Below are 26892 nucleotides of genomic sequence, written 5' to 3'. Positions count from 1 at the left end.
AGATGATGGACGGAATGTTGCACATTGGCAAAACATTCACACCCAGTCACAGATCTGGGTTTAATACATTGTTATTTTGCTCACCACGCCACCCCAGTTCAGACATGGCCATATGCAAATCAGTCTTGACCCTGTGCCTCATGGAAACAGTCCAGCCCGAACTGCCAAGCCATGTCTACCCTGGACCGTAATCAAGCATCCTAGGACCGGTTTCTGGCTATCAGCCATCATCAGCCAGGATAGCTTGACTCTAGTGGCGTAGTGAGCACGGGACCCACGTCTGGGCCTACCCTTCCCACATAGGGCAAACAGAAATACACCCAAGATGATGGATGGAATGTTGCACATTGGCAAAACATTCACCCCCAGTAACAGATCTGGGTTTAGTCCATTGTTATTTTGCTCACCACGCCACCCCAGTTCAGACATGGCCATATGCAAATCAGTCTTGACCCTGTGCCTCATGGGAACATTCAAGCCCGAACTGCCAAGCCATGTCTTCCCTGGACCGTAATCAAGCATCCTAGGACCGGTTTCTGGCTATAAGCCATCATCAGCCAGGATAGCTTGACTCCAGTGGCGTACTGAGCACAGGACCTACGTCTGGGCATACCCTTCCCACATAGGGCGAACAGCAAAACACACAAGATGATGGACGGAATGTTGCACATAGGCAAAACATTCTCCCCAGACACAGATCTGGGTTTAATCCATTGTCATTTTGCTCACCCCAGTTCAGACATGGCCATATGCAAATCAGTCTTGACCTGGTGCCTCATGGGAACAGTTCAGCCCGAACTGCCAAGCCATGTCTTCCCTGGACCGTAATCAAGCATTCTAGGACTGGATTCTGGCTATCAGCCGTCATCAGCCAGGATAGCTTGACTCCAGTGGCGTAGTGAGCACAGGAACCACGCCTGGGCATACCCTTCCCACATAGGGTGAACAGCAAAACACACAAGCTGAAGGACGGAATGTTGCACATTGGCAAAACATTCACCCCACAGTCACAGATCTGGGTTTTATCCATCGTTACCTTAGACACTCTTCCATGCTATCTCAGATGTTCTTCAATAGATATAATACGTCTGTTATATAGTTCTCCTTAGTTACATCAACTGTGTTGGAGACTAGTTTATGGATATATATATATACGTTTTTTATAAAGTCTGCCATATGGATATACCACCTTTGCTGGGAGTTGCTCCATGCAACACCACTTCTGCTAGGAGGTATTCCAAAGACACGGTCTCACGCACCATCCTTATCAGGACCCTACTTGAGATAGGCATCCAAGAACCCACACTTTGCTGGATCTGCTTCTTCATAATGGATATCGCACAAGCTGTAATCCTGGCATCTTACTTCTCTGAAGCTCGCAAACTCCTCTGCAGAATGCCACAGTGTTCACTGCTCAGCCCTACCCTCTTGAATGCATGCATGATCCCTCTTGTCAACTTCATCTGTGCGCACAACACCAACATCTTCTCCCACACGGACGGTGTGTAACTTTTACTCTCCCTCTCGGACAAGACTCCCAACACAAGAAACAAGTTTACCATCTGCATGACCGAAGTTGCTAACTGGTCGAAAGCAGGTGTCTCAATCTAAACACTGGCAACACAAGAGTAGTGATCTTCAGCAAGAACACCTCACCATGGCCAAACTCAGACCCACGCCAGGAACCCAGAAATAATCATGGCCAGCAAACTTTACATGATGACCACACAAGTCAACGCCGTCAATGAATCCTGCTTCCACATCCTGAGGATGTAGAAGATGATCTTCAAATGGCTTCCAAGCAACACTAGAAAAATTGTCACTAAGATTTTAGTCACCAATAAGTTGGACTATGGTAGCACACTTTATTCCGGGATCACCAATAAACTCACCAGAAGAAGACTAATCATCCAGAACTTGGCAGTCAGACTCATCCTCAACCTCCCACACAGAATGCACACCTCAGGAAAATCCACAAGCTCCTGACGCACAAAAATACTCAGTTCAAACTCTTCACACAACGTACATATATGTTTTACCACAATATTATTTCAGTGATCCTTTGGGGGAGAGTCTAACAGTGTGTTTCCCCCAAAGTGGTTTCAAGCCTTTGCAGCAGAACCCACGTCATGAGAAAACCTCCCTACACTGTGGGAGCTGTCATTGAATATGAGGGACTTTCTTCCACAAATAAAGTGGGTTCCGGGACTCTGCTAGACTAGAGGATTGTAAAATTAAATAAGGCCAGAAATGATAAAACAAGAAAACAGAGTTAACCTACCTGAAACAGGTGGTTCATGGTACAGACACAGCACCAGCAGTGAGAGGAGTCCTGGCAGGCACGGATGCACCATCATTCTGTCAGAGGAGAAAGAACAAATCCCACAGGTTTCTCTTAGAGATAACAGTGATGAACAAAACAATGCAATCAATGAAATAACTACACTTCTCACTAAGGTTTGTGTGTAGAAGGCTGCAATATTTGCTAAGAGTTGTCATGCTTATACTGGACCACAATATGGCAGATGTGTATTACCAAACAAATCTTTACAATAAAAGTTAAATAATACATTAAATTTACAAAATTAAAATGAAACAAAATGTGAGATATTATTGTATGCAATGTCTTAACAATTTAACAAAATGAACAGAGAAAGAAATTCATACTATTAGTTCAGATCACACTAATCTTATGCTTAGTATACAGACCCCAAAAAGCTACTAACTACACCTCTACTATTTTGCTTGAACAGATTCACTTCACTGTCACTGCTTAGTATTAACTATGGTATGAACTGCATATTGATTATTACTCGGGATTCAGTCTAACAATAACAACACATACAAGGTAAGGGTCCTCCCCACTGGGCCTACGTTCAGCTCTGTTTATGGATTTGTAGAGCGCATGGCTGCCCAAAGGCTTCCCAGCACTAGGAGAAAGTTGGCAGTCCGTGTGCAAGGATATTAAAGGAAGAGACAAGTTTTAAGTATTTTCCTGAATGCCAATTCATCAGTCAACAGACGCAGTTCCATAGGCAGGGCGTTTCACAGGCTAGGAGCTAGTTGCCCCACCTAGATCTCTTTATCCTAGTCTGTTTTGTGAGTAGATCTGCAGAGGATCTTAGGGGTCTGCCTGGAATATAGTGTGTGACAAGCTTTTCGATTAAGGCCGGACTTTTGTCATTCATAGCTCCATGGTCAATAGTTAGTGACTTGAACTTGACCCTGGCCTGGATAGGGAGCCAGGGTAATGTCTTCAGGGCTGCCTTAGCTGACTTTTGTCTTGGGATGTGCAGCAATATCGTATTTGGGTGCGCCAAGATACAGAGTTAACATAGTTCATCTGCGACACCACTAGGGCTTGGACCATGGTTCTGCGAGTATGTTCAGAAATAAGAGGAAGGATCATCCGGAGCATGCACAGAAGTCCAAATCATACACCTTATAGTTTCTTGACTTGAGTTTCCATGGACAGACTTTCGTCTAGCCATATTCCCAGATTTTTAACAGCATTCTTTGGGACAGGGGGTTCTTCCAATTCTGGAGGCCAGCTGATAATGTTGCTTGAGACCGCCTTATTGCCCAAGAACATGAGCTCTGTTTTTCTTCCATTCAGCTTTAGGCTACACTTATTCATGCAATATGCTACTTGTACCATGCACGGTGCCAGGTTGTTGTGCATGAATTGGGGGCCTTCCATTACTGATAGAATCAGCTGGGTGTCATCCGCATATAACACTGTGGATAATCCAAATTCTTGCACTATCTCTGCTAGTGGTTGCATATACAGGTTAAATAGTGTCGGGCTTAATGCAGATCCCTGTGGGACTCCAAACGAGATTTGGAGGGTGTTAGATAGGTGCTCACCTTCCAGTAATTGGAAGGATCTATCTTCTAGAAATGAGGTTTTCCACTTTAGCACAGAGCCTGTAATACCCTCTTCCTTTAGCCTGTGGATCATGGTATAGGGATCCACTGTATCAAACGCAGCACTAAGATCGAGAAGCAGGATAGCTGCTTTGCACCCCCGGTCTAGGATTCCCTTTAGTTCCTCTGTGAACACCAACAAGACTGACTCTGTGCTGTGTTGCAGTCAGAACCCATGTGAGTGTTATGCAACACCTGATTCCCTTCTAGATAATGGACAGGGCCTGATTGATGTGTTTTCAGTTATTTTGCCTAACAGTGGCAAAAGTGATATTGGTTGATAATTCCCTGGCTCTGCCGGGTCTAAATGGGGCTTTTTCAGCAGTGGCTGGATTATGGTGTGTTTCCAGATTTTGGGGATAATCCCTTGTGTAAGAGAGAGTGATATGAGTGCTGCAGTGGTAGACCTAGATCTTTTCCCTACCTGCAGCAAGATGTCTGGTGGAATCGGGTCTTGTGGAGAACCAGATTTAATCTTCTGCAGGATTGAGGTCATATCTTCTTCACTTAGATCTGTAAAGTGATCTAGTCTCTGTTTTAATTCTCATGTTATCATTGATACTAGGGTGAACATCAGCGCTGTTTGGACTACTGTTTCTTTGCAGGGAGTTAAATAATATTTCCAACTTATTTTTGAAGAGTTTCACCATCTGATTACATCTCTCTTTGAATGAGGAGTGCTTGTTTGTTTCCTGATCAGTGGAGGTTAAGGAGCGCTCTACCTCAAATAGCTCTCTTGAGGAGTTACGTGCTGAATTAATTTTTCCATCACAATATTTGTCTTGGGCTTGGATCATCTCATTATGGTACTGTCTAATACCCAGCTTGTATTGGCTTTTGATGTCGGGATCATAGTTCTTCCTCCATTGTCTTTCTAATTTCTAATGCTCTCTACACATAAATTAAATATTTACTCGCTGACTGAGTACAGGCATTGTCATCTCTATCAAGCAAAACCCTCTAATTATCTGTTTTTTTCACTGTGTAGATTCACATGGTCAGTATAAATATTCGTCATAGTTGTACAAAGATCAGCAATAGGTCCTACAAATCAATGTTTGTTACATAAATCTTTTCACCAAACTGTATAGTACTTTCACCAGTCGCCTCTGCCTAGGCTCTCATCCCACCATGTGGCAGTCACAGAATATAAATGGAAATATAAACTACTTATTTCAATACCAAGTTAGTGAGACCAGAAGTGTAAACTTAAATAATGTGACTTTCTCATTGCTATAATCTGTCCTTGCATTCCCACTCAGAACAAACTGAAACATTTATATTTTATTATTATAAAAAATCAGTCAATCATCTTTAAAAGATCATTAACACTGCAATGCTTTTACAAGTTAAAACATTCTGTATGTGTGATATCTTCTAGAATGGATTCCAAGGACTTAGCCCTCAACCTGCACTTGGTGCAAACGCATATACGGTTTATCATTCCTATTGCTTACACGTTTCATTTGTATTCCTTAGCAAAGCTTGTTGTGCTTCTATTGAAAAAATCCTTGCAGCTGTGCAAACAACTATTTTGAAGGAGGAAAAACATATATTAGTTTTTTCTCCCGTACCAGCACTAGAAGCAGCCACCAAGGCAAGCATTCCTAATGCTCAAGCCATATACAAGAGATGGGTTCAGTGGATGTAAAGTTTCAATATGATCCAACTCTTTGCACACAAGTTTTCCTTCTACATGAACAAGATGTTGTTCTGCCTCCTGCTACTTTACCCATTGAGTCTTACCAGAGCATATGCTATAATGATGGTTCTGCCCAACCTGCACTAGGTATGAAGTACAAAACTCCACGGCTCTACAAGTTGTAGCGCATGATGATGAGTTCATCCCACAGCACACTCACACTAAAATCATAGGTGATAGCACTGCACAACATTCAGAATTACATGCCCTGTTACTTGCATTCAAAAGGCTGACTCATCTGTTCCCAAATTTATTGTGTCCAATTCATCCTTTTGTGTGCAGGGTTACAATGTTGATTTCCAGCATTAGTGGTTGAATGGAATCAATTATTCAAAGGGAAAACCTATAAAGAATAAACAGCTCTGGGGAACGTAGCTATCTTACAAGATGAGCTTCCATTTGTCCATGTAAGGCACCATTGAGGCCATCAGTGTGAGGGCTTTCACGCTAAAGGAAACTGTGCAGCTGACCTAGTGGCAAAAGCTGCAGTTCAGACCGTCATTGTAGCAGTCTTAACCAGATCTTAAACAAAGATCAACACAGATAATGAACAGCCATAAATGCAACCAAGCAAGCAGGGAAGTCTCCTAAAGGCTTTACCCTCAAATACTCCTACACCCTCAATTCAGATAACATTTCTGTGCTCACAATACCAGCAGTGGGAGACGTAATAATACCTAATAGTCTGTCTAGTTTAGCTTTCATCAAAGAAGCACACAAGGGGTAGGCGTCTGCACATACAGTAATTAAAGCAACTTAGTAATGGTACAGCAACCACTCCTGGTAGCCCAGCTTGTATAAACATACTATGGACTATGTTAGACAGTATGACATTTGTTAAAAGATTAAATACTCCAATGTAAAAATACTCTCGCCAATTCTCCTCATGATTTCAAATAGCCCCTTCTGGGTGATTTATTTGGACCACATGGGTCCCCTCAATCCACCTATCCCATTCAAGTATATGTTGGTATCGAGTGATTTATGTTCTGAATTCCTATAGGTTTGGCCACAGAAGCAAGCTCTTCAGCAGTAGTAAAAGATTTGCAGTTTCTAGTGTCAATGGGGGCAGTTCATTCATTTTATTCAGATAACGGTCCTGCATTTGCCTCTAAGGCTTACATGGATTCAATGTCTGCTCTGAGAGTTTATCTGCAATTAAGCAGCCCATTCAAAGCTGAACCGAACAGCGTTGCAGAGAGCGCCTGTGGAATGTTTCAACAGGCGATGCCTGCTGGAGACATGAGCTCAGGTCGTAGCTGGTACCACAATCTGCATAGAGTTCAGAGAGAATTAAAGAAATTGCTTAGATGAGTATTGGGAGAAAGCACTTTATATGAGTTTCTCTTTGAAGTTCCTATGTATGTGCCTGGCCTAAATAATTCTAAGAAGGTGGCAGTTAAAGATATATTTGACATGGAGGAACGTTTGAATGTTTTACAGAGTATCCAAGACATCAGAGACATGCTGTCTAATACAAACAACTCTGACGTCTCCACCTGTAAAGAGAAGGTTATCAGTGCTGTTGACGGTCAGTTTCCTAAAGTTGGGGACTTAGTTCATGAGAAACTCCATGGCAAGCAAGCTTTTGAATCACCCTACAGACCACCTGTCTCTGTTCTTGGGGGAAAAAGGTTACAGAGCTGTTATACTGCCTCCTTTGCCTGGATCAAGAATAACCAGACAAGTGTCTATTGATCACATTAAAGAACACTATGTGGCTAGTTCTCTACAGCAAACCACTGGAAGGCACCAAGAAAGGTTCAGAGTAGTGCCTCACAGCCTCTCCCTACTCTGAATGCCGCATTTCATGGATAAAGCAGTAACATGACTGGCTTGATTTCCCGGCTGGGGAAAATTGAGTGCAACACGCAGAACATTGAGTTCAACAAATACAAATACAGCTGATGCTGACAACATGACAGTGGCGACTGTCTACCCTAATTCCATAGTTTTCCATGAAATTCAACCTGATGCTACATCATTTGAACTGGTACCCTTTCAAGAGCCTCAAGATACCAACAATATTTAAAAAATAACTCTGGATATTTCACAGATTTTTCAACCCTTTATACAGTCTCTTACCACCAAAGACTGCTTTGCATTTGTTAATGGGTTTTGGGACAAGTTTTTGATTTCACTGCGGTTCTGCGCCTGGATCGCTTTGGGAAATGTTATTCTCCTTTTGTGGTTGACAATGATACTCAATGTTTAATGGACTTTTTATCCCTGTAAGGACAATTGCCTCACCTGTGGTTCTTGAAGTGTAGGTAGCCTCAATCTTAATCTCACAGAGCCCAAAGAAGGTTTTACTTTGCAAAATTGCAGCTTATCCTGTGCCCCAGTATGGGAAAAGATTCCATAACAGATTATGGAACCCTCTGAAATATTCCAATTACCTTATGTGATAAAAGTTTCAATAAATGATGTGATAATATCTGGTTCTATATCAGATGATTGGGACATTGAGACTCTTAAAAGAATGATTTCTGATTTACAGGCATAAGCTACTTTGAATAATAAAGATCCTTATTATAAGGACATTGATTGTTATAACTACAACACACATTAATTTACACGTAGGTTATCTATCCTAGAGTAATTTACAATTGCACACAATAGGAACATTGTCAGGCCCTGCTCCCTGATAGTCATTCTAATTTCTTGAAGAAATCCCCTATTTTCAGAGTGCTGACAGATCACATCCTTCAGCCTACCATTTCACACAGAGGCTACAACAGCTTCCAAAAAATATGATAATTACCAACAAGCTGATTTACTCAACTGAGTTTAGTCAAAATCATTCAAGAATATGAGTCTTGAAAGTAAATGTTGATGAAAAAAGTATTTGGGGAACCCCTTTTTCGCAGGCAGATCTAATGAAAAGATGCCTCATTTTGGTCCTGAATAATTCAGAAAGAAACAATCTTTCTAAACAAAACTATCCAACAGACCACCTGTCTGGGATGTGGAGCAATGAGGAACTTGAAGAAACTTTTTTTTTTTACCAAAGTTGACTTGACCATGTTGAATAATTGGCATATCCAAATGAATATCTCCCTCTCACACATAAATGAGATGATACAACATGGAGCCTATACTCCCACTCAATTGACTATTGAAAACTAGACTTATGACCTTATGATTCTGACAGCTAGATGCAACGTTTTGTTTTCCAACACTCCTGGATCTAAAATTAATCATCCAGATCAATGTTATCATACACAAACACCTATAATAGTTACCACATAGAGTGTAAGTAAGCTATGCCAATGATAGCTGGAAAGGAACCCTTTTACTTAATTAAGGAAAATATGATATGGATTTTTCTGATTTCTTTCTGACCATGTTCTAAAAGAAATAAACGTTTCCTCACCACAGGAATATACACTATTTATAATGAATTACACAAATATTCAGAAAAAGGTGCTGCAGAAAGAAATTAGACAGTTAGACCAAGAAAACAATGGAATGTACACACTTTCTAAGAGAGTGCACTCATTAAACCAGATTCTGTCCACAGCCCTGTTTCAGCCTTACAAAACTGAAGATGCACCATTTACCGTTAGTGAGACTCCAACTATCTCTTGGCTTATGCATGCTTATTTCCTTGCCCATTTAAACTTTTTTTTTGTTTCATGACGGTCAGAAATATAAGTCCATTGGCTGGTATGAAACTATGTACAATGCACAATTGTTCTATTTATGGAAGTTTCCTTTTTCTCACATTTGTTTAAATGAAAATGAATATGACTTTGTGTCTAGCAGCACAGCAAACTGCAGAAATCCTTTTGGAAGCTCCCGTATGATGAGACACCATATCCTTACACGCAATGTGTAGTGCTTTAATGCCAGGGTTAAGCTGTGTTTTACCTGTTTCCCCCAATGCCTCCATTCCTACTCATCAAGAACGCCTGAATAATGGTTCTCATTTATTTCTAGCAAATGTTACCTGCTGTGGGTTGGAACTCGGACAGCAGAACCTGATAACAGTTCTGAAATTATTCAGTGTGGTGGAATGACCTTATATCCACTGCCTTAAAATAGCACTAGGCGCATCCCTTGCCTTGTTTAACCCTGAAGTCTATGTGTTTTGATAATTGAAACATGCTAATGTCTGTTCTCCTGCAAAAGGATGTCCTTTAACTTCAGAGGCTGATGTTTATAATCTGCAGACAGACAGAATTGTTTCAGAAATTCAGGGGCTGTTACACATGCAAGACACAACACAATTAGCAGATATTTCATGAACGATAGTTAATTCATCGGTTTTGTGCATCTTTTTAAAGAACATTGGATCTGGTTTGGTGACTTCGTTTGATGCAGTATTTGAAATGATTCTTTTATTTTTTCATTCTTTGTTCTCCAGCCTTCTTGGAGCATTACCAATCACAACACTGTTAATCAGTGAGGTATCATCATCTTTCTCCTGTTCCAACCCCCTGCCTTCCATCATGTACATATACATCATACATGTTCTGCTGGGCTTGACGTGAGTCCCTTGCTCACTTTGCCACTGGATTCAAGCAAGCCGGGCTGAAGACGGCTGGAATGCCAGAAACCGGTCCTCGGAAGCTTGTTTCCGGTCCAGGGAAGACATGGCTTGGCAGTTAGGGCTGGACTGTTCCCATGAGGCACAGGGTCAGACTGATTTGCATACGGCCATGTCTGAACTGGGGTGGCGGAGTGAGCTAAAGAACGGTGAAGGATTAAACCCAGATCTTTTGACTGGGTGTGAGTGTTTGATTGATTCGGATGCTCCGTCCATCACCACCCCTTTTTGTACCGCTTTTGGCCGCCATAAGTGTGGCAGGGTATGCTCAGACGTGAGTCCCTTGCTCACTTTGCCACTGGATTTAAGCAAGCCGGGCTGAAGACGGCTGGAATGCCAGAAACCGGTCCTCGGAAGCTTGTTTCCGGTCCAGGGAAGACATGGCTTGGCAGTTCGGGCTGGACTGTTCTCATGAGGCACAGGGTCAGACTGATTTGCATATAGCCATGTCTGAACTGGGGTGGCAGTGTGGGCTAAAGAACGGTGATGGATTAAACCCAGATCTTTTGACTGGGTGTGAGTGTTTGATTGATTCAGATGCTCCGTCCATCACCACCCCCTTTTGTAGGGCTTACAGAAACAGCACACACTTGCATGCTCAGCCACCTCTCTTCTCAGAACCCACCTACCTTCTTTCAAATAGGTATGGTGCACTTCTGCCTTTTGGCTAGGGTCTTTAAAACTCAGTATGCTTACATGCAACAAACCCATCACCAAAGGAGAGGCCAAGGACTGAATGGGCACAGAGGAGTTAAACATTACATGGTGTTGAAGTCAGAATACGTGTGTTCGTTGATTTCTCTTTCTGTCAGTAAATTTGTCTAGCTACTGAAGCCTGCATGTGTGATTGGTGACTGTGCTTGTGTGTTGTGGATCCGTGTGTGTCTATAGGGTTCTCTCTTTGAGCATTAAAGTGTTTCTGTGCATCACTCAGTGGCTGCATGTCTGGTAGTATGTGCCCTGATATTTGTAGGTCATGTGCGCACTGACACGTGTGTGCCTGGACTGTGTGTGTTTCTGTTTGTGTGTTGAACTGTGTGTGCATGAATGCATGCAGGTGTGCTGCTATAGGTGCGCTGTATATGGATATGCATGTTGCTATCTTCATATGGGTGTACATGTGTGTGATCTATGCCAATATATGCACGCACAGAACAAATGTTGGAGCTGTTGGCATTGTCGATGCTTGTTAGAAAGGGCACTATAGATCGCTCTAATGGTCACTTGTCTCCTGTCCACTTGTCTCCTGTCTGCCTGTATCCTTCCAGATTGTAACTACCAGTTGTTTTAAACTTTGTTGCAGTGCCCAAGGTGAAGTGTTTGCAGCCACAGCATGTCATGAGCTTGTCAGGCTGCAGTTGGCTCTAAGACTCGTTTAGCAAAAGAAATGAGCGTGGCCTGGGAGGGACAAAAGTGCTTTGTGCTATTTTCACAACAGGTTTAAATATGCGCTGAATGAATGTTGATAAATGGTTACTCACCTGCCTGAAGACAAGAACCTCTCTGGGCTCAGGGACCAGGTGCAGCAAAGAAACCTCTGACAAGAGTGGCCAGGCTGCAGCTTTGGAATAAAAGGCAACAGCTGGGATCAAAGTCTGAATTCTGGCCTCGATGGTGATTTCCACATATGGAAATGTAAACAGTGCAGTTTAGAGGAAGCAGGGTTAAATACACAGAAGGGCGGTGGCAGGCCCCACTGCAGTTCATGCCAGCTTGATTAAAGCTTGTGTCGCTCACAGTGAGGGGTGGCTGTGCCCTCTGTGCCCTTGATCTGCTGAAGGGCTTCAGCTGCTGACCCTTCTCCAACAGTGCACCGGGAATGGGGCACATGTATGTGCATGTCCATGCCACCTTCTTTCTGCCCCCCCCCCACACAGATTACAAAATGATGAAATCTTGTTGAGAAATGAGGAATTACTGGGTGAATCAGACCCCGGATGACAGTTTCCATCTCAATCCCTCATGTCTTTGAGGCCCCCCAGGCTCCGGTTCATCAGGGATTCGATTTTCCTCCCCCTGATTTACGCCCCCCCCCCCGTATGGGTAACTCCAGGGTATGGGCGGATTGTCCTGTTTTCTGAGTGACTTGTAACGAGGGCCTTTATTGTCAGAGTGAAGCCCCTGGCTGTGGGTGTCCTGCTGAGCACCGCATGCCCCCTGGTGAGATGGAGGCCATGTCCATCAGAGACAGAGAGAGTTTCATCCTGAGCCCACCCTAATACCCCGACCTCCCACGCAGAATCAGAGATTAGGGGGAAGTGATGCTTTCCCCGGGGGAGCCTATGATACTGGAGCTGCTGTGGTAACTGCATCTGTCTGCGCAAAGGATTCAGGGTAAGAAGCCTTGGTGGAGTCTTAGAAGGAAAAAAGTACCACAGTAAACAAGCATTGGCAAAGCCAATAGGTCTGGCACTGGCTGCCTCCCTATTAAGTTTTCCAATGCTTGTTCCCTTTCAATCGTGTTTAGCAAAGTGTAACAAAGATCATTCAAAGATGCATGCATGCAGATGCACAGGTAGTGATCTCTGAATCACTTTAGTTTCCAAGATTTAAAGATTGGTGCTGCTAATAGAGCACACATGGGCAGGGCCACGGTGCAAGCACTAGCAACATTTGGTGAGTCTCTGGCAGTCATAACAGAATAGAACAAGCCCTCTAAAGGACAAAAGCTTTGATGTTTTCATGAAAATACACCCATGAAACGAAGCACCTTAATTTAATTCCAAATTGACTATGCTGAAAAACTAGTCGCAAACATTGAAGACATTTTCATGCTGAGTGCAAATCCAAAATGCAAGCACTAATTGATTCTGCAAACCTTCCCATGACTTTATAAACATTAGGCAATCTGTCTGGCTTTTCTGTAATGAAAGTTAAGTGACTTCACATTTTTGCTATTTTGTATGTGTGCTGGCTCCATTCAGCCATCTAGCAGCCTGCCATGCTCTTGAAGCTGGCACCATCAATCGTATGTTCCCTCTTGGCAGGAATAGAAGACATCTCTCTTTGTTCGTGTTTAGAAATAATAAAAGAATGATGCTACGCCTGCTCCACACTCCCTCCACCAAGCTACGTGAGTACAGTGTGTTAGTGGCTCAAAAAGGATATTGTTCACAATGCTGTAGAACTCACCTTTACTGTTAGGGGGTGTGGTAATCAATCAATCACAATCTATGTGATTCAAAGAAGAAACTTACCTGCATTTAAGAAAAACAATTATGAACCAGCGACAAAAGGTATACAATTTTAGCATAGTTTTCCACTCGATATATCTTAGAAATGTGAAACAGCAAATATTTTATTGATTACTTTTCGAGGAAAAAATATAATCAATACATCTTTTTGTCCATATTTCTTTTTTGGCATCTCATTTTCCAGGACTAGAAATCCAGCAGTATAGGAATGTAATTGCTTTACACAACATTATGATGATAACTTCATTCTTGCAGGTGATTGTAATGAAGTTTTTGACCCCTTTTTAGATAGACATTCTTCCAGCGCATACATCCCTCACAAATCACATACATCTTTTACACAACTTATTAATCAATACAAACTCATTGATGCATGGAGGCTTTGCAACCCCACCCTGCGAGAATACTCATTCTTCTCTCCGCCTCACCAAACCCAATCACGATTAGATTATTCTTTCATTTCACATCACCTCTCCCAATCCCTAATTGCTTCGGATATTGGCTCCATTTTGATATCCGATCATGCACCAGTTACTATACATTTGGATGTACTACAAAAACCTACTACCACTCGAAAATGGCGTTTTAATAATTCCCTCCTTCTTGATTCAGACTTCGTTTCTTCCTTTACTTCCTTTTTTCATGAATACTTCTGGTTAAATCATACTGATGACATTTCATTTCCTGTAGTTTGGGATGCATTCAAGGCGTCTGCTAGAGATTTCTTTATTGGCTATTTCTCTCGCAAGCGGAAAAAAGCACAACAAATTACTAATGATCTCTTATCTAAAATCAAACGACTCGAACACTCTTATTACACTTCTAAATCCAAAGAGTGTTTAACTGAACTCATTGCTACTTCAATAAAGATTCCACAAATAATGCCTCAAATTTTTTATTAAGATCTAGTGCTAAATTCTATGGTGGTCAAAATAAGGCTGGGAAATTATTGGCCAATTATTTGAAAGTAAAACAAAATAAAATCAACATAGAATCCATTTTTGGCCAAGACTGTCTACTGAAACATAAAGACGATGAAATCTTACAAGAATTTCTTTATTTTTACAAAACGTTGTATTCCTCCGAAACAACTTCTTCTGAGCATTCCATCTCCCAATTTCTGTCTAAAATCCAACTCCCTTCTGATAATCCCCCAGATCTTTCCCCATTGGAGACAGATCTAACACAAAAAGAACTCCTGCTTGCACTAAAAACTCTCAAAAGTGGAAAAGCTCCGGGCCCGGGTGGCTTTACAGTTGAATTTTTTATTCACTTCTCAAAATTACTTATCCCCAAATTGCATACTCTTTTATCCACCTTTCTTGATTTCTGCACTGCTTCTGTTTCCTTCTCAGATGCTCTTATTTGCATTCTTCCTAAACCAGGTAAAGACACACAATATTGCCAAAACTATCATCCCCTCTCCTTGGTTAACATTGATTACAAAATCTTCTCAAAAGCTTTAGCCCTACGTTTAGAATCCTATTTACCTGACCTTTTAGGAAAGGAACAGTCTGGCTTTGTTAAGGGCAGAATGCTTACAGACAATACTAGACTATTTTTTTACATACTTTCCAAGACTTCGCACTCCTCACATCCCCTTGCAGCCATAGCTTTAGACGCTGAAAAATCTTTTGACAGAGTCGAGTGGTCCTATCTTTTTCATACTCTGAAGTGGTTCGGCTTTGGTCCAAAAATTTCTACCCTGATCTCGCTTTTGCATTCCCACCCACGAGCGGCTATCTCGGTGAATGGTGGCATATTTTCTTATATATCCCTTGGTAGAGGGGTTAGACAGGGTTTTCCACTCTCCCTTTTTTGTTTAATCTTGCCCTAGAACGTTTTTTATTGCGGATTTGCCAAAATAACAAAATTCACGGTTTCAACTTTCAACAGTCCACAATTAAAATGGCGGCATATGCTGATGATGTGTTACTGTTTCTATCTCAACCCAATTCATCCCTTCCTGCATTCTTAGATGAGGTTAATTCTTTTGCGCAAGCCTCTGGTTACAAATTAAAAGTAGATAAATGTGATAAAAGTAAATTCACTTATAAAACTGATTTTACTTATTCAGGTTTCACATGGAATCCTAATTCGATTAAATATTTAGGTCTTCATTTTACATCCTCCCTCTCGGGCACAGTCACTCGCTGTATGGAAGACTGCATACAAAAAATAACTATTCTCACCACAAAATGGCATCCTCTATATTTATCCTGGTGGGGTAGATTAGATACAATCAAAATTATGCTCTCCCCCATAGTTCTATATACGATTTCTAATATCCCATTCTCTATTCCTTTGAAAATTTCAAGAAAATCAATTCCATCCTGTCTCTCTTTCTATGGGGACATAAAAAATCTTGTATGTCCATATCTAAACTGATACGTCCCAAGACAGAGGGTGGGGTGAATTTTCCAGACTTTTCTCTTTATCATAAATCGTTTTTATTAAATCAAGCATCAAGATGGATTTCCAATTCCTCCTTACCCTCTCCTCTTTGGTCGACCCTAGAACCGTCTTTTATATCTCCTTTTTCATTTAAAGAATATCTTTCGTTTTCTCGCAAGCCACAATTCTTATCTACTCCCATTCTTAAACATACTACTAACATCCTTCCAACCCCTCTTATCTCTTCTTTTTTCGACCAAACTATTTGGCATGTTACCTCCATTTTAATAAATAATCAACCGATTGTTTGGAAATCTTGGAGACAACGAGGCCTTATTTCGGTGCACCAATTATCTAATCAAAACCAGATTATTTCATATTCACTAGCTGCTACCTCGTTTCATTTTCCTCCCACCTTCCGCATTAAATATCCGATACTAACACATGCACTTTAACTTGCCTACAATGCATATATCACTTCTCCTCCTTTTCTGCGTCAGGAGCCCTCTAACATGTCCACACTACGATCCTTACTACTTAAAGGTACCAGAGCTTCAAAAATGTATGCACTTCTTCAGGCTCCATTATCATCACCACATGCTAAAACCAAGACAGAAGAAGCTTGGGAAGAGGATTTAGATGTTTCCTGGCCTATTGAGTTATGGGATAAGATATGGAAGAAGTTTCGCAAATCATCCAGAGCTGCAAACCCTACTCAAACACTATTTTTTGTTTACAACCGACTTTTATTGTCGCCACTTGTTCTTAGCAAAAGACACCCAGATACTTCAGATACATGTTGGACCTGTTCTTCATCACATGCGGACTTACTCCACTTGCTTTTCAAATGCACCCCAGTTCACACATTTTGGGTTAAAGTATGGTCTCAAACCAATACTATTTTTTCCTCTAGGAATGTAGTTGCATGGAGTTCCTTGCGTTCTGGGGCCTCGCACTGAAATGAATTGTGCGCTTTTAAAATTCGTAAAACTCAGACTATGACTCAAGTGTCACCAGAAATGTACTGAGAATTAAAGGACGTTTATATTAATCAAGATAACAGGATGAAACAGCAAAAATGCACTACTCAAAGGCAACTTGAAATACAGTGGCATAATAAGTGCCTCCAGCAATGGAATGTATGTGACACCCAGACACAAGCCAATACTCACATGCACTGGCCCAACAGGCCACTGCTCTGCGTCCTACCTAAATATGCACATTTAACGTGCATTGCCAATATGGTACACAAGTATCAAAGTGACATCTGTTTGTGGTCACTAAGCACTCTTCTGGAGTTCACCTTTAGGTGTTAATTTACAGCATGTGTTCAGAATATCAGAGTTCAGTTATGGGTTGTTGGAAGTTGTTTCGTTATGTGTGACAGATCTACATTTACTCTGGGTCCGTCAGTTTGACGGCATTGAAGCGGGCTGCCACACCAGTGCCCGCTCGCACACCGCCAAACAGGGCTGCCGGCTGCCCACCACATTCGGAGTATTATCGTGGTCTGGCGGCTGGAGTGAGCGGCACGCAGCAGTGCCGTTTAAAGGCTCATATGTGAGCCTTAAACTGCACCGCCACGGGACCACTAGTTCACCTTTCTGCACGGCATGGACTGTGCATTCCATGCCATGTAGGCATATCTGCACCCCCATGCACAGGGCCAGGATGGGGCACAGTTGGTCTGCCTTTCTTTCCTCATTGCCAGCAATTTCATGGAGTAAGAACCTCCATGAGACCGCTGGCAATGAGGAAAGTTGTAATATGACCAAGCATATTGAAGTCCTCCTGGAGGTAGCAGCTGTTCTATGGCTGTCTGGCCACCCAAGTTGTAATCCAGCGGTCAGACTGCTGGTGCAGCGGTGGCTGGACCACCACCGTTGCTCCACCATGAGTTTGATGGTGATGGGGTTGATGGCCTGCTGGGGTCAGCAGACCACCACGTCTATGTTTGCTTTTAAATAAAGCAAATAATTTTTTTATGCACCCCGTTTTTCTTGAGACCACTGCCTGCTCTTAAAAAATATGTTTTCAACTTTCTCAAAGGGGAAGTGGTCCCTTAGGGACCCCTTTCCATTTGCGAGTGGGTTACCACCTACTTTGAGTTGTTGGTAAAGTGAGAATGTTTTGCAACCGCATTTCGGTTGCAAAAGATTTGTGCTTAATAATGTGAATTGGTATTTGGAAGTGACACTCTAAACACGCCCGTTCCTGATACCGAATCGCAGAATCAATTTGTGATTCGGTAATAGGTTACTGAATCACAAAAAGGGTTGTGTACATTTTAAAATACCTTTTTGCATTTGTAAATTGCTTGATTCTTCAAATTGGGCATTTGCAAAAGAAAAAAAGCTTCGTACATTTGGCCCAAAATGAGCCCAGAAGCAGGTGGCCCAGGAATGTTGACCAGTATGACTTACCAATCAGAATCAGACACTGACTGCAGGAAGTTGCAAGAGGCAGTAGCAACTCTTCTGATTAGAGGTCATCTCCACATCACAAGTGTCCCAGCAGTTATCCTGGCATGCAGGCCTTTCTTTAATCAAAAGTAGATCTTGAAGGGCCCAACATCCTAATGCTTTCAGTCAGAGGCACAAATAAGTGCTCACTGCCATTTTCCACATGCCATGAACCTGATTTAAAAGCAGGGGTCTAGCTAAAGGAGTAGAGAATTGGTGCTTTAAATGTGTCAGTGTGGTAATGGGGGTCTATGAGTGAAATGTTTTAGTTTAACCCTTGATATGTCAGATTTAGCTGAGCTGTTCTAGTATTAACCAACAACTTATGGCAATGGAATAAAAAGTGCAGATTCTCAAGGCCTGTCTCCCCAGATAACAGTGGCCTTCATTGTGTGGGCACTCTATGAATACAGTCGAGTAATTCTACTCTTTCCTCATAACAATCAGGCTACACATGCCAATGCTGCTGTCTTCCCTCCAGTCTTACTAGATAAAAAAACGGTAAAGGAAGAAGAAATGTTTTTGGGGAAACATTACACATTTGCTCCAAAGACAAGACACTGAAGGGGACTTCCTTCAAAGCTGATGTGTACTTTTTTCCAAAATGTCATCACTCACTGGGAGAGATGCCAATTGTTCAAGTAGGCTGAGTCATTGCCCGGTGCTATATGCTGTGCACCCATGGTGGCAGGCACCGCGCAGTATCTGTCATGTTGTGCATGCAAATGTCATGTTGTGCATGCATATGCACAACATGCTGATTTTACATTACCTTTTACATCCTGCAATGTAAACATTGCAGGATGCGCACACTAATGTGGTGGGCGCATCATAATGTGCACAGCGGGGCTGCCACACCCTGGCGGGCAGCCCGCATACTGTTACGGTGGCGAAAGGACATCGTAATAGTTCCCTAAGGGTTTCATTATGATGGCAGGTGGATGTAATGGTACACGGGACCGACCGCCAGAGTTGCGGTGGTCCTGTCATGGCAATTTGGATGCCACCGCCACCCGAGCGGTGGCATCCCGCATATATAAAATTCGGCGGGTGGTGCTTTTAGCAGCACTCACCACAATGCAATATATGCATGTTGTGCATTGGCATGCACAACGTGACAGGAACCGCGTGGTGCCTGCCACCTTGTGTATGCCAATGTTGGGGGGCTACCGGGGGTACCCCCCAGTGCAGCCCCTCAGCCCTCTCCGCAGGCCATTCCATGGCGGAGTCTCCGCCATGGAAAGGCCCTAAAAATGGCACATCCTAATATGGATAGCGGTGCCTGCAAGGCACCGCCACCATATTGAGGGCCTTTTCACCCGGCCGGGACTCCAACCGGCAGAAAAGCGGCTTACGGTCTTTCCTTCCGTCTGCCGTGGTGCCCCTCGCCAGGCTAATATGGCGGGGCGAAGATGGGTCATTTAACGGGTGGATCGCCACCACCATCTGTTGGTAGCCATGACCATAGCCAGAACCAATCATCAGAATCAGTCATTTTCTCTGCTCCACAGAATATTTGAACTGCATGCTTAATCTGTGCCACATCCCTTGCTATGTTTTCACTATTATTTTAAAAATATCATCAAGCGGAATTCAATAAAACACACAGTCATCCTTGTAGTGTTAGGAGGTCAAGTACAATTCTATGTTGAATAGTCATGGCAGCCATGGAATTTATTTCCATCTGGAACTGGTGAAATGCATCTCTTGTTGCATTGAATGCTAAAGCTGGCTCAGCAGACACGTTAACATGGGCCAATTCTAAATCATAAACCCCCGTATCCAGTAAATAATATATGCATTATCTCAAAGAATAAAACTTGTCTAGCCTCCAGAATAGGTGCATGTATATCTCTTTAAACACTGTGAGCAAAACACTCCAAATTTAATGGGTCATGGGCTGCAATGTGCGTCACAACTGAAATGTGCGGTGTAAGATACAAAATACGGCACATGTCTTTCCAGTGCCGTGTAAGTACCTTGCATGCTTTGGTGCCACAAATAAACTGCATACCGCCCTGTAACTGTGTGTCCAATGTGAGATATTTACTGAGAGGAAGGCATATCCTGTCAGGAAAAGTGTTTTGAAATTGAAAACACCATTTGTAACCACTCCATGATAAATTTATAAGCGTAACATTTGCCCACTGTGGCATGTGTAAGCAGCGAGCTGACCATGAGGGATATTCTAATATTTTAGAAATCACATTTGGTGCCCTAGCATAATCCTTCTTTTGCTCAATTAATGGATCGTATAGAATACAATTAGGTGTTATTAATAGTGTCTCTCCATCTACAATGATGTTCCAGTAATGTAATGTGTAGTTCACTTGTTTCCCTTGTACCTTAGCTGTCCAGTTCCTACTTACTAACTGTTCCAATTACCTGTGGTATCATCAAATTCTAATATGTTAGTTCACTTGCTAATTTTTAAATGTCCTAAGTATGATGCTTTATACATACAGGAAATGCATTTTCCTTGGCATTGTTTTCCACCGGGGGTGACACTTAGCATTGGGCTTGAATATTTGGCAAACAACAATGAGCCCCACTCTTGTTTCTTCTCTTTTGTTCTTGTCCATTATACTGTCCATGCTGTGCCCCCTGATATTAAATTTCTGCTGGCTCCTCCTCTCTTTGTTCTTGCTGCAACATCATTATTTTGTCATTTTTAGTGGTGCCCTTCCTTATCCTAAAAATCCCGGGGCATATTTACAAGGGATTTATAAAAAAAGAAGATAAAACTATCACCCTATTTACAAGAGGGTGCTAACATGCATAATCACATGTTAGCACCCTTTTTCCCAATGCCTCCCTTTGCATCAAAGTGGGGGTCACTGGGCGTACCCCAGATGGACAACCTTGCAAATATTGCTGATGTACACATCGCGATATTTACAAGGCTGCACCAGCATTTTAGCACAAGTTAGTTTTGGGAGAAAAACGCTGTTTTGTCCAAAAACTAACGTCTGCTAAAATACAGACTTACCTATCACCAACTTTGGGGTGGATTATGCTGATATGAACCTGTGGGTGGTATTAGCAAGGTTATCGCCGTTTTGCAGTGAACATCACTGGAAAACCAGCGATGTTCCCTGAAATAAAACGGCGATAACCTCGCTATCTCTGGTATTTTTATCACCCTGGAGAAACGCGTTGTTAATAACGCGCTACTAGGGCGATACATTCCAGAGATAGCCTGTAATAATAAAACTATCGGTGAGCACGGCCAGCGATAATTATCGCTGGCCGTTGATAATATGCCCCAATATCTCTTTCTATGGTTATGAGAAGTGTGCACAACTCTTGATATTCTTTAGTGGACCAATCGGGGTGACGCAGTTTACAACTATGGACAACCAAAGCTAACAATGCATTCATAAGTGTTTGAATAGCTAATATTTTATACCCCTCTGTTGTGTGTGGTCCCCCTGCACTGTTATCCCATACTTCATTGTACCTTAAGATGTAATCAGGCACTGACTCACCAGGCTTCTGCAACATGGCCGTGACCTGAGAAAAATCACCAAGTTTAACTGCTAGGCCATTATTTGTATCCCTGATAGGCTCTAACCAATTTATCAATCTATATTCTGTGACATTCATATTATTAGTCAGTATTGTCCAATCTCTTTCCTGTGGAATTTAGAACAAAGACCATCTGTAACCATATGTTTTTTTAATAACATTTCTACATCTCGAGGGAGAGGGTATAGGCAATACATTTTTTATGAAGTCATTCATAGTATTGCGCACTGGCAATTAGCAGGTCAGGTGCGTCCTTAGTCATCTGAGTCGTCTCCATGGGCGGCCATGGCTTTAGCATGACTGTCCCCCCAACACTTGTTTTGGTGCAGTTATGTTTTTATATATTTTTTGTCCTTATTTGTCATAAACAGTTAAAGTTTGGAGATGAAAAATTGGCTTTTTCGGCTTTTCTTTGGGCAAACAATGTATGAGGGGTCCCATCTCTCCTTTACAGAGGGGATGTACAACATCTCGGACCTTCTATTGACCTAGCTGCTTTCTTTTTTTCTCCATTATGACAAGTATAAACAGATTTCCAGTCCAGGGCTACCAATCCATCTTGGACAATCCCTGACAACCTGCGTTACTGCTACTTAATCATATGACTAAATAATATACACAAAAAAGTAAAAAGGGAAAAAACAAGAGAAAAAATGAAAAAAAGACAAATAAGAAAAAAATACTTGTAGAAATTCCTCGTAAGTTGGCGTATTCTTACAGCAATTTTCCCATAAGTTTCAAAATTTTGTTTTTTTCTTGTTATATGTTGCCCTGTCTAATTTTGCAGTTCTATGTAAAGAATTGAGCCATTCTCATTCTAAAGGTGAAACGGGTAAAATCCTTTTAATGCACAGTTCTCAATGCGCCAGTAAAATTAACTAAAAATAAGGGTTTTATATTGTTTAGTTATATTAATTATAGGGTCTTCATCTGGAATTACTCTGAAAATGACCAGCGCTAGACCCACTTTAATTTCATGCCCCACAATACTGGAAATCGCTGCACCTACTTTTTCCCAGAAGACTTGCATGGAAGGACACGGCCAAAACATTTGTGCTTCGTCTGCATTTGTTTTGCCGCACTTTAGGCAGTTCTTCATGACTTTGTAAACCCATTTATGAGAGCCTTCACGGAGTCCAATATGCCTTGTGGATAATAAATATGTGATTTTTTCTTAGAGGTGCAGACTTAACACCGTGTCATAAAAAAGATAAAGATACTTGCCATAGTATGTCCAAATCGTAGTTCGGCGGCTCCTTCCTCCAAGGTGCTTTAAACCAAGGCTGTGAATCTTCATGAGACTGTATCAACATCCAGTACCATGTTGAAATTTCCTTTCGACCCGGTGGAGACAAAACTAATTTTGACTCAAAAAAATGATTTCCCTTTCCACATTTTCTCAACCCTTTGGCCCAGCTTAGCAACTGGTAATATTTGGATTTGGAGACAGAACCTTCTGTAATGTCCTGTATTTTCTGCCAAGAAGTTAATTCCGAGCCCTCTAACAATTGGCCCCGTCAGTCAATTCCTTATTCTTTAATTGGAACCGCAAGAGAGTCTTGTGATCAAACTGGTGTTCCAGGCGATTTCCAGATTGGAATAAAAGTTTCGGGTCTCCAAATTTAAAAAGAAAAAAGCTGGATCGGTCCGAAGGGCCGAAAGTAAGAGGTTGAAAAAAATGGTGAAAGGTCAGCGGTGTCTCTTAATAGTTGACTGAAATTTTTTTAGATGGAAGTCTCTCAGGCACTTTCTTTATCCAGTCCTTCTTAAACTCTAATGGAATAGAGTTAAATAAAAAGCAGTTGTGGCCGGTGAACTTTAAAAGTGGAGGGGCGTTTTGTTTATTATGCGGCAAGAAAAAGATAATGATGTGGCATAATATAGCACATTCTGTAGCTGTGTTGCTCCAGCAAAGCAAGAAAAAGGAAGAAGGGAGATGGGAGTCAGTGGGGAGGCTGGTGGGAATCAATTAGCAGAAAGTGTGAAAGCGAGGCTGGCAAGGAGAATGTACGTAGCGCGATGAAGCAAGCAGGAGGCTATATCCAAGCCCGTTCCAACAGAAGAGTCATCCCTGTGGTGTTTTGTAGAGGGCTACTTTTTTTTTTAGCTCAGGAGTTTAATGGAAAAAACCAGCCTAAAAACAAACGAATGCGTCTTAATGATAGGTAGTATGTATTACCAGCATACAAGGAATATTCAAAGAGGTATCGCATCTAATAGAAGCAGGTAACGAGGCCTTGTGCACTAAATAATGGAGTCAAATGGATACTTACTATTGTTGTTTTATTCTAGAGATTTAAAAAAAACCATGTCAATATGCTGTTGGGAAACAGGAAAATACGCCCAATGCATAGGGACAATTACATTCTGAAACCACCTGGTAGGCAAAACATAAACCTGGAATGGAATGACTGCTATACACTAAACACCACATTTATTTATGAATTTCTGTTGGGCATTTTTATTTTTAAATTGCACCTTTCCTTGGAAAATGGGCACCATTTCTGCGAGAGCAACGTAAACGAAAGGTGCACAACAGGTTTGCTTGTGCAGTTTAAAGTCTCAGTGAGAGGTGACCTGTGATTTAAAAAAAACATTATTTTGTATTGGAAAACAGTTTAACTTTGAGAGCGGGTGCACACTGGGGGTTTTATGCAATTTAGTCGCAGTGTTTCCAGGGGTTGCCAACACTGCATCTCATTTAAATGTTGTCTTTCAGTTTTTATTTTGCATAAAGAACTGGACTGATGCAACCTCAACCCCTATTTCTTTTTTTTATGCTCATGACGTGTTCTCATTCTTTTTGCATCGTCTATCAATGCTAAAAAGACACAAGGAAAACTGAACTTGTTCAGCTTTCGTTTGCTATTAAAAAAAAAACTCTTTGGAAAGATGAAGATTTGGCACTTATGATTTTTGTGCTTGGCTAAAAGAAGTGCCTAAGGTTTATTTGTAATAACTGTTTATGATGTCTGTTTGCAAGAAGCGGTGCCTAGAGGGTTGAAAGGGCTGCTGTTATTGTGGGGATACAAAAGGGGGTGGTGATGGACGGAGCATCTGAATCAATCAAACACTCACACCCAGTCAAAAGATCTGGGTTTAATCCATCACCGTTCTTTAGCCCACTCTGCCACCCCAGTTCAGACATGGCTATATGCAAATCAGTCTGACCCTGTGCCTCATGCGAACAGTCCAGCCCGAACTGCCAAGCCATGCCTTCCCTGGACCGGAAACAATCTTCCGAGGACCGGTTTCTGGCATTCCAGCCGTCTTCAGCCCGGCTTGCTTGAATCCAGTGGCAAAGTGAGCAAGGGACTCACGTCTGAGCATACCCTGCCACACTTATGGTGGCCAAAAGCGGTACAAAAGGGGGTGGTAATGGACGGAGCATCTGAACCAATCAAACACTCACACCCAGTCAAAAGATCTGGGTTTAATCCATCACCATTCTTTAGCCCACTCTGCCACCCCAGTTCAGACATGGCTATATGCAAATCAGTCTGACCCTGTGCCTCATGGGAACAGTCCAGCCCGAACTGCCAAGCCATGCCTTCCCTGGACCGGAAACAATCTTCTGAGGACCGGTTTCTGGCATTCCAGCCGTCTTCAGCCCGGCTTGCTTGAATCCAGTGGCAAATTGAGCAAGGGACTCACGTCTGAGCATACCCTGCCACACTTATGGTGGACAAAAGCGGTACAAAAGGGGGTGGTGATGGACGGAGCATCTGAATCAATCAAACACTCACACCCAGTCAAAAGATCTGGGTTTAATCCATCACCGTTCTTTAGCCCACTCTACCACCCCAGTTCAGACATGGCTATATGCAAATCAGTCTGACCCTGTGCCTAATGGGAACAGTCCAGCCCGAACTGCCAAGCCATGCCTTCCCTGGACCGGAAACAAGCTTCCGAGGACCGGTTTCTGGCATTCCAGCCGTCTTCAGCCCGGCTTGCTTGAATCCAGTGGCAAAGTGAGCAAGGGACTCACGTCTGAGCATACCATGCCACACTTATGGTGGCCAAAAGCGGTACAAAAGGGGGTGGTGATGGACGGAGCATCTGAATCAATCAAACACTCACACCCAGTTAAAAGATCTGGGTTCAATCCATCACCGTTCTTTAGCCCACTCTGCCACCCCAGTTCAGACATGGCTATATGCAAATCAGTCTGACCCTGTGCCTCATGGGAACAGTCCAGCCCGAACTGCCAAGCCATGCCTTCCCTGGACCGGAAACAATCTTCCGAGGACCGGTTTCTGGCATTCCAGCCGTCTTCAGCCCGGCTTGCTTGAATCCAGTGGCAAAGTGAGCAAGGGACTCACGTCTGAGCATACCCTGCCACACTTATGGTGGACAAAAGCGGTACGAAAGGGGGTGGTGATGGATGGAGCATCTGAATCAATCAAACACTCACACCCAGTCAAAAGATCTGGGTTTAATCCATCACCGTTCTTTAGCCCACGCTGCCACCCCAGTTCAGACATGGCTATATGCAAATCAGTCTGACCCTGTGCCTCATGGGAACAGTCCAGCCCGAACTGCCAAGCCATACCTACCCTGGACCAGAAACAAGCTTCCGAGGACCGGTTTCTGGCATTCCAGCCGTCTTCAGCCCGGCTTGCTTGAATCCAGTGGCAAAGTGAGCAAGGGACTCACGTCTGAGCATACCCTGCCACACTTACTCACTTTGCCACTGGATTCAAGCAAGGCGGGCTGAAGACGGCTGTAATTCCAGAAACCGGTCCTCGGAAGCTTGTTTCCGGTCCAGGGAAGGCATGGCTTGGCAGTTCGGGCTGGACTGTTCCCATGAGGCACAGGGTCAGACTGATTTGGATATAGCCATGTCTGAACTGGGGTGGCAGAGTGGGCTAAAGAACGGTGATGGATTAAACCCAGATCTTTTGACTGGGTGTGAGTGTTTGATTGGTTCAGATGCTCCGTCCATTACCACCCACTTTTGTACCGCTTTTGGCCGCCATAAGTGTGGCAGGGTATGCTCAGACGTGAGTCCCTTGCTCACTTTGCCACTGGATTCAAGCAAGCCGGGCTGAAGACGGCTGTAATGCCAGAAACCGGTCCTCGGAAGCTTGTTTCCGGTCCAGGGAAGGCATGGCTTGGCAGTTCGGGCTGGAC

At 42.7% G+C, this 26892-nt stretch overlaps 1 protein-coding gene across 2 annotated transcripts in view; it reads right to left on the bottom strand.

The window, feature by feature from the left end:
- Positions 1-11750, bottom strand: part of LOC144754111 (butyrophilin subfamily 1 member A1-like) — a 470572-nt gene extending 458822 nt beyond the window's left edge. For both annotated transcript variants that reach the window (XM_078641678.1, XM_078641677.1), the window contains exons 1-2: positions 11663-11750; positions 2282-2358 (exon numbers count right to left, since the gene is read on the bottom strand). In XM_078641678.1, coding sequence (XP_078497804.1) covers positions 2282-2357 — 76 coding nt within the window. In that variant the 5' untranslated portion in view covers position 2358; positions 11663-11750. The remainder of the gene's footprint in view (positions 1-2281; positions 2359-11662) is intronic.
- Positions 11751-26892: the final 15142 nt, after the last annotated feature.

The sequence above is a fragment of the Lissotriton helveticus genome, chromosome 5_1 (genome assembly GCF_964261635.1).
Source record: "Lissotriton helveticus chromosome 5_1, aLisHel1.1, whole genome shotgun sequence".
Classification (NCBI taxonomy): Eukaryota; Metazoa; Chordata; class Amphibia; order Caudata; family Salamandridae; genus Lissotriton; species Lissotriton helveticus.
Note: the sequence above shows the minus strand (reverse complement) of the source record. Positions and strands in the feature narration are given on the sequence as shown.